At 42.5% G+C, this 8,618-nt stretch overlaps 1 protein-coding gene across 1 annotated transcript in view; it reads left to right on the forward strand.

The window, feature by feature from the left end:
* The window catches only part of LOC126455595 (cholinesterase 1-like), a 120,944-nt gene extending 113,229 nt beyond the window's left edge, over window positions 1–7,715 (forward strand). Inside the window, exons 10-11 of the mRNA XM_050091351.1 lie at window positions 1,458–1,590; window positions 7,140–7,715. Coding sequence (XP_049947308.1) covers window positions 1,458–1,590; window positions 7,140–7,308 — 302 coding nt within the window. The 3' untranslated portion in view covers window positions 7,309–7,715. The remainder of the gene's footprint in view (window positions 1–1,457; window positions 1,591–7,139) is intronic.
* The last annotated feature ends 903 nt before the right edge of the window (window positions 7,716–8,618 follow it).

Genomic DNA, 8,618 nt, shown 5'->3' on the forward strand with positions numbered 1-8,618 from the left:
TGGACAGCGACAACAGAAAGGACGCTACCTGAAATTACGTTAGTGGCCACAGCAGGCAGCCGGCCGGAGTGGGCGTGCGGTTCTGGGCGCTACAGTCTGGAACCGAGCGACCGCTACGGTCGCAGGTACGAATCCTGCCTCGGGCATTGATGTGTGTGATGTCCTTAGGTTAGTTAGGTTTAATTAGTTCTAAGTTCTAGGCGATTGATGACCTCAGACGTTAAGTCGCATAGTGCTCAGAGCCATTTTGAACCAGAGCAGGCAACCGGAATACTAACGGCCACAAGGCAGAAAATTCCGCTGTTGCACTTGAATTTTAGTCAACAAATATAGTTAACTGCACCGCATGGCGGCTAAATTTCAGCAATAGAAACACTCAGTGCTGCTCACAGGAAAACCTCCCAACAGCGAACCACCGAAACGAACCGCACTACATGAATGGATGTGGATTAGTTAGTTGAAGCGACTACTCAACTTTGACGTCCTGTGTCGGTGAACCACGAAGCTCCTAGAGATCGGACAGCTCCATAGACGCTCCAACACTGCGCAGGGACCGCCAGCGGACCGCTACGGTCGCAGGTTCGAATCCTGCCTCGGGCATGGATGTGTGTGATGTCCTTAGGTTAGTTAGGTTTAAGTAGTTCTAAGTTCTAGGGTACTGATGACCTTAGAAGTTAAGTCCCGTAGTGCTCAGAGCCATTAGAGGCAGACAGTCAGGTTGGTATCCCACCGCTATCTGAGGCGTCTCCAGACTACGCCTTCGCCCTGCAATGCCATTGACTGAAGTAGACTTGTTTTCAGTGACAAGTCCTGCTTCGCATTGAGCCCCTATGACCAAAGAAGACTTTTCTGGAGATGCCCCAGACATTGGTGGTATACCAACCTGTCTGTCTCCCTCTATACGGCCTGACAACCAGGAGTGATTGTCTGGAGTGCCATTTCATTTCACAGCGGGAACACTTTGGTTGTCAAGCGCGGCATTCGGAAAAGACCTTCGTGGTGATCACTAGTAAGGCAGTGATCCAGAACGACTAGTAATTTATTTGATGCACAATAGAAACGTTACTATGCAGGCTAGGGTAAATAATTTTGTGATGCTGGAAGATGATCAGGTGATCTAAACTGAATTTCAATGAATATTAGTTTTAAAAAGTGCTTACGAGTTGTGGGACAAATTCTGCACAAAATATATTCAGTGTAAGTGCGATTTCAGTGCGATGGGCAGTTACTAACTACATACATTCTTACATACCCAGAGAAGTTTCCACATAGAAGCATTGGTGTAGAATATATCAACTAACTGGATGGGAAGTCACAGTACATGAACGAAGTCATCCTGTGTTTCTGATGTGTAAATATTGTGTAGTACTTAAGTATATTTTAGGTTACATACACCTCTTTATGAGTGCACATTGGTATATTAATAGAATCCAACTTTCTTTTTTTATTCCTTCTAGGAGTTCCGCATGGAGAAGACCTGAAATATCTTTTCCGCACGACCTTAAGCAAACAAAATTTGGATCGGGATTCTGATGAAGGTAAAACGAGGGATCGAATGGTTGGAATGTGGACAAATTTTGCTAAATATGGGTAAGTTGCACTTATGTATCGTACTGTCAGTGACATAATGTTACCAGAAAGAATCTATTCCCCTGCCATTTCTAAGTCAAGGTTTTCTCTTCAAGAGATAACATCATTAATAGCTCTAAATGTATCATCGGATCTTAACGCGCCATTTCCTTAAAAACTAAACTAAAGAAGTCTTGTATGAATGCTATTACGGATCGACCGGTGTTGTAAACGATCACTGTTTCAAGAAAGAAATTCCAGGACTAAGTACAGCTTGGGTATTACACTGGATAAAAAGGTATCAGATACCTGGGTACAATCGTTTTCAACCGTTTTGCAGAACATGCTGGAGGTAATTTTGCGAAGTTTCAGAGAAAAATACCAAACTCAGAGCTATTACGTTCTCGGTAATTCGCAAAACTATTCCACATATAATTCATATAAGTGCTTTAAAATAATTCATTCCATTCATACAGTCGCTTGTATCCTACTAAAAAAGCATGTCTGACACCTTTCCACATCTCGAAGGATCCATGGGATATCATCATTTACCACTGGAACGTCCCTTTAGTGCCCGCATCTCGTGGTCGTGCGGTAGCGTTCTCGCTTCCCACGCCCGGGTTCCCGGGTTCTTTTCCCGGCGGGGTCAGGGATTTTCTCTGCCTCGTGATGGCTGGGTGTTGTGTGCTGTCCTTAGGTTAGTTAGGTTTAAGTAGTTCTAAGTTCTAGGGGACTTATGACCACAGCAGTTGAGTCCCATAGTGCTCAGCGCCATTTGAACCATCGTCCCTTTAGTACGTCCTCGAAGCTTCCGTGGCGTGCGTCACGTCACAACCACGCTATCCAATACAAATAAAGAACGGTCGCTTGCCTCGCTTTGACTATGCGACTGGTTTATTCTTCTCCGAACTCCACTGTCAGTAATTAACTAATTAACTACTTAACTAATTTTAGGTAAGATTACTAGATCCGACCAATGGATTGGGAAGATTCATTGCTAACAGTTCAGTGAAACACGTTCACCTGCCTATTAGCAGTTGCTGTTGATAATTACCCCCACAACCAGACGAGAACACCATTCAGAATCGAGAGGGATTAAAATTACTCAAAAACGCCGCTCTCCGATATGCCCAGAAAACAGTGATATTTATTGACCAGAATTAACCCTAGGGAAGTCTGTCTCGTTTGCTAAACCCGTACTATACAGCTAACTACTGGCTGCATTTTTCCTCTGAACTCTTAACTTATTGGTCCGCAGCTCGTGGTCGTGCGGTAGCGTTCTCGCTTCCCACGCCCGGGTTCCCGGGTTCGATTCCCTGCGGGGTCAGGGGTTTTCTCTGCCTCGTGATGACTGGGTGTTGTGTGATGTTCTTAGGTTAGTTAGGTTTAAGTAGTTCTAAGTTCTAGGGGACTGATGACCATAGATGTTAAGCCCCATAGTGCTCAGAGCCATTTGAATCTTAACTTATTGCTCCGCAACACACACAGAGAACAACAGAAAAAACCTAAGCGGTAATCGACCCCCATGGACGGTATCGAATATGTTGTCGGTTTTCCATACCGGAAACGTAGTTCCGTTGATCACGAAGGATCAATGACTCCAAGACTCCGAACTCCTAACTACTCTAGACACAAATTCCGCCCATTTCTTAGCACCCCTGAAGGCCAACATCCGACTTTTCGTGACCAGAAATGATTATAAAGAAAAAAGTCCTATACGCTTCGCTGTTTCCGAGTTAATTAGCGCTGAAGTCAGCCATTCTCGCCGTTGCGCGCTCAAGTACAGGGGGACCGCCAGAGAGGGGTCGCAACACCTGTTTTTCGTTTGGTTTCCTAAAACCGAATAAGATAGCGATACAAAATCTGGACATGGGGCGATGGTAAGGATCGAACCCGAGGAAAAGACTGAGCATTCTCGCGTGCTATCATCTACTGTATGAAAAAAAACTGACTCTAATCATTCTGGCGGGCAGCTTGAATTTGCGCGCGAAGGCCTGACTGACTATCTTTAATGCTAATTAACTCGGAAACGGCGTAACGTAGCGAATTTTTTTCTTAACAATTATTTCTCAGAATAACCTACTCTGCAACACTTACATCCTTTCAGACTGTTTCTGATCGTCCTGTATAAGTCTTTCAGAAAATCAGAAAAGATAAGCAAAAGAAGGAATTGTCCGTGGTCATACCCCCGCTATTTCCTCCAGCGACCCTGAGAGATGTTACAGTCCAACAGGACGCTTAGAGCGCTTTCTTCAACGGATGTAAAGGGGAAATTACTCTCCATGAAAGAGCAGCCGTTTAGAAGGATTAAAGAAAATCTAGCCCTTCCTTTTCAGGTAAAAAAGAATCCCTTTCGCCCGGCCGCCGGAAACTGGCTGAATCGACTACCAAACTGGAGGACGGCTGCAACACCAAGGCGGCTTTGCACACCGTGTGTTACAATGCGAAACAAAACGTGATGTATGCAAAGATGCCAGTTATCGTTAGTTCATATTGTCAAACGTCATTGCCAGCAGCGTACGGCTATGGCGTGAACGTCACAAATGCATTATAGGCAACCTTTATTCTTGCTTCCCTTCAGTAAAGTCTCCCTTTCAAGCGCATCCATAAATAAATATAGAACGGTATCAGACGTTGCTGGCGCTATGCACAGACTGCCTTCGAAATACAACAGACTATTCTGGATGAAGCGTAATCTACAAACACAGAAGTAAGATACAGTGATTAACAGATAAGTGTGATAGCGTTATTATTATTCATATTACTCAGTCATGATTTAGCGAATAGTTGTAATCTTAATCATTATGTAGCTGAGTGTAACGGCGAAGAATATTTACCCAAAACATTGCAGTAATATCTGGTTTGATACAGGCAGAATACCACGCAGGTTCAAAGACTGTGAACAAGTAGTGATGGGTGAACTATATTCGCAGTTGCGGATATGTACAGCCTTCAGCTGTATAATGGAATGATAGCATTGAAAATTTGTGCTCAACCGGAACTCGAACCCGAATTTCCCACTTGTCACGAGCAGTCGCCTTCTACTTCAGCTGCCGGAGCATACTTTACGGCCAGGCCCAGGCTTCCATGTGTCGTCGTCCATGTGTCTACAAGTTTCCTCCATACATTCATTATGTACATTCCCGTGCAGGGGAGACATTTTAATTGAAAGTCGCTTGTCTTGTATTGTCGGAGAAATACGATATTGCCATGCATTCATTTCTGATACTGATCAAGCGACTATGAATTAAAATGTCGCTCCTGTACGGGAATATAAATAATGAATCCACGGGTGTAGACTGTAGACACATGGGTGACGAGATATGGATATTTGCGTCTGGCTGTGAAGCGTGCTCGGGTAGCCGAAGTGGTTAAGGAAACTAGTAGCGTCACAGATTTCCAGTGTCCCAGACCGACACAAGTTTCCAGTGCCGTCATTTCATTGCACAGCTGCAGGTTGTCCTTATTCGCAACTGCAAGTACCTCTCATGTTCTTGATGACAGCTGGAGTCACCGCAGCGATTGTTCCTTCGGACGTACATGCACTGCAACCAATATTGTATTTATCTGCAGACACTGGGCAAGCGAATTTCCATTAAAATGCCTCCCGGACGGGAATATACATAATGAGCGTACGAGTGTAAGTTGTAGACACATGGACGATGATATACGGAAGTTTGGGTTTCGCCATGAAGCGTGAGCGGATAGCTGAAGTGGTTGAGGCGATTGCTAGAGACAAGCGGAATATCTGAGTTCGAGTTCCAGTCGTCATTTGAAAAGAAAGTTGAAGACTGTCCTTATTCGCAACCGTGAATGCATTTCATGTATTTCAGAGCAGCTGTAGTCAACGTAATGCCAGTTCCTTCAGACGTAGCAGCCTTTGAATACACGACTGAGTCCCTATCACTCAGTTATTTCCTACAAACGCTTTGGAAGTACGAGATACGATGTGGAGCAATCAGTAGGCTTAATTGTTCGAGAAGCAACTTCCACAGGCTTCGACATATTTATAGGTTTCTGAGAAACTGCAGTTTGCCTCCATGAAAGATTTTTTGAAATATAATTGCGGCGTAGGTGCTGGAATTTTACTCATGTTTCTCGGACTCAGAGTACGAAACTGAGAGCAGACACAGTGCATTCGAGGAAGGGAAGCGCGAATGGTCTCAGACTTCTTTCGACTGGCAGCAGAGTATAACAGATATGCTCAGAAGTCTCAGATGGCAGAACAGTGAAGAAAGATCCTAAATATCCGTTGTATATCTGTACCAAGAGAGTTCGAACAGCTGACTTTCAGACAGCACCTGTGAAAATCCACAGCCCATGAAGTACCGACGCCTTAGAGATCGAAAAAATAAAATTAGACTAATAATAGCACATAAAAAGAAATCAAGACATCCTTCTACCCACGATTCACATTCAAATGTAACCGAATAAACCTTAATATAATTTGCAATAAATAGTACCTTTGGAAGGACTCACAGGACAAAGATGTAGATGTCTTTCGAGAATGAACACATATTTATGAAATAGAGATCTCTTATTCCTGGTATATCTATCGAAGAAGATGTGGAAGTAGATATTGTGATAACTGTATAAGTGAAGTAGCTATTACGTACCTCAAGGGCTTACAAAGTGAAATACTAGTATTTACATAATGGAGCTGTTCTTCATGTATCTTACTAGTTTCCGAACTTTGTCCAATATGGCACTGCCGAGAAGTAAAATTTCTCTGTCGGTGACAACATACAACGTCTGTATGGGTATTCTCCAGAGAGAAGGTCAGAAACTGTCAACAACTGAAAACACTTATCGTGCTGTTAAACTCTTCTAAGTCACAAGTAGCTGTTGTGCTAAACGCATAATGTTTCGTTTTCTTCATGGAATGTAGCTGAGTGCTCCTATCCCACACTTATTTTTGTGAAAGTCAGCGATATGGTCTCTCTGTAGTGGTATGAGTCATTTAGTACTATACAAATCGTTTCCTCTCAGTATTTATCACTAACAGTATCTCCGTGATAAAATCTGCCTTATCCTCAACATTTCCCACCAGACACCAATGCCTGGCGTACTTATTAAAAGTCTGGATCACGACTTTCACATCGATTGTCGTCCGTGTATGTATGCTCAATGCCTTACTTTCTGTTACCGCATTATTCCATGTTCATTAACTTTAGACAGCAGGTAATCTGGCACCCACAAACACCTCCGTCCAAACGAGAGAAATGAAATGGCACTGATGAAGCCGAATGATGTTATATGTAACCCACTACCCTGTATTTGTTTATATGGATTCTTGCTGTGATTGACATAAAACGTGTAATTAACTGTTTAGACTTCAGCTCTAAAAAATAGCTTACGTGTTCCTATATTTGTGTGAATATTATCCTTCACACTGGCGCTCATGAAGATCAATACATCATCCCAATCAATTACAACAGTTAATTACCCTATGAAATATACTAGTAGTGTTTGAGTAAGTGGGAAGTCCACACACTCCTACTTCAGTCAATGTGTGACAAATCTCAAGCTAATAGCTTTTTTAGGTGACAAAAGTTGTGCTTCTGTTACAGAGATCCAACGCCTATTACGACAATGCAGCTTACAACGACGTGGAAGCCGTACACGGAGTCAGACCAGTACTACCTGGACATAGGCACTGATCTCAAGTTGGACAGCTCACTTGACGAGGAGCGCATGGATTTCTGGCACCAAGTGCTTCCACCTCTCCGTCATATATAGTATTTACAAATACAGGGAAACTGCAAGGCACATTTTTGACTAGCAGTATTTGAATGTTGATGCTCATGTTAATACGGCAGCAACCACGAAAGAATTTCAACTAATAACAAAATAACACTTTCTGTTTGCATTGTGTTATAGCCGTAATCACAATGCATCCCTGCTGTTTTGTACAGAGCAATTTGGTTTGTCTTCTTATTTTACTCCCACATTTTCAAAGCAATAATGGTTTGATCACTGTCTTATTGTCAGGTGTCTAAAAATTCCAATAAACGGCTAACGTTTCTCAGTTAGCGAGATTTGTTGTCATGTCCTTGGATAAATAGCGTATTTATTATTACACACCTGTCACATGATGCAGTATGTATTTCCCTGATGTAATTAGACATTTATTTTGTGCAAATATCGAGAAGGTTTCTATTGTAAAGCCTTAAAAAGTAAAATAAAAAATCTCTTCAAACAAATGTTTCTAATACATGATTACAAAGTTTATCTTGAAGTGAATCTGTCACATGGATATCTCATTCTATAGTTGGAAGTGGGGCGAAACGAAATTGAATGCGACACGGATATTCGAACACAGGTACGTGCTTTTGTAGAGCAGTGTTCTCCATGTGAACACACGTGACGCTCCAGCTCACAGCTTCGGTTGATCAATGATCCTACTCAGCTTTCCCGCATCGTGTAAACTTTTATTGACTAACACTGATGGTAAAAAGGTTTTTGGGCAAGAATGGCTTAGTCATAGCAAAGATGGTTGTATCAAGTAGGAAAGGCTTGTCGACGACTATATGTACAAACTTGAGGTGATAAGCTACATCCCAATACACAGCCATTTTTCATTTGTTGGGAAGCTTCACCGACTTCGTTGATTTCATTCAAAGAACAGCATTCAAAGTCTGAATGCATGTACTAAGAAAATGGCAACAGCAAGCATGCTGTTTCCAATTGGTAATGACGACTCCCCTGAAGGCCTGTTGAAGAGTTGAGGTTATAAACCATAGCGCGATGGCTCAAGTACTTAGAGAACAGAAACTGAACATCTCTTTTTTGAATACAGCCATTGATGCTCGAAAACTTATTTTCAACCAGAACTGAATGTTTTTTTTTCCTTTAGTGCCCGGAGGTGATGCGTTTCGTCCCTGAGCAACTAAATGGGCACTACTTAATGTGTTTAAATATCCCTCAGCGTGTTAACAAACCTCTAGTACTTACTTCGTAGGACAATGTTGTTAACTAGCATTAACATCCTTCAATGAAATTCGCAGAATTATAAAAATTCTAAGCAACGAAAGCTCACAGACTGCTGA

The sequence above is a fragment of the Schistocerca serialis genome, chromosome 2 (genome assembly GCF_023864345.2).
Source record: "Schistocerca serialis cubense isolate TAMUIC-IGC-003099 chromosome 2, iqSchSeri2.2, whole genome shotgun sequence".
Taxonomy (NCBI): Eukaryota; Metazoa; Arthropoda; class Insecta; order Orthoptera; family Acrididae; genus Schistocerca; species Schistocerca serialis.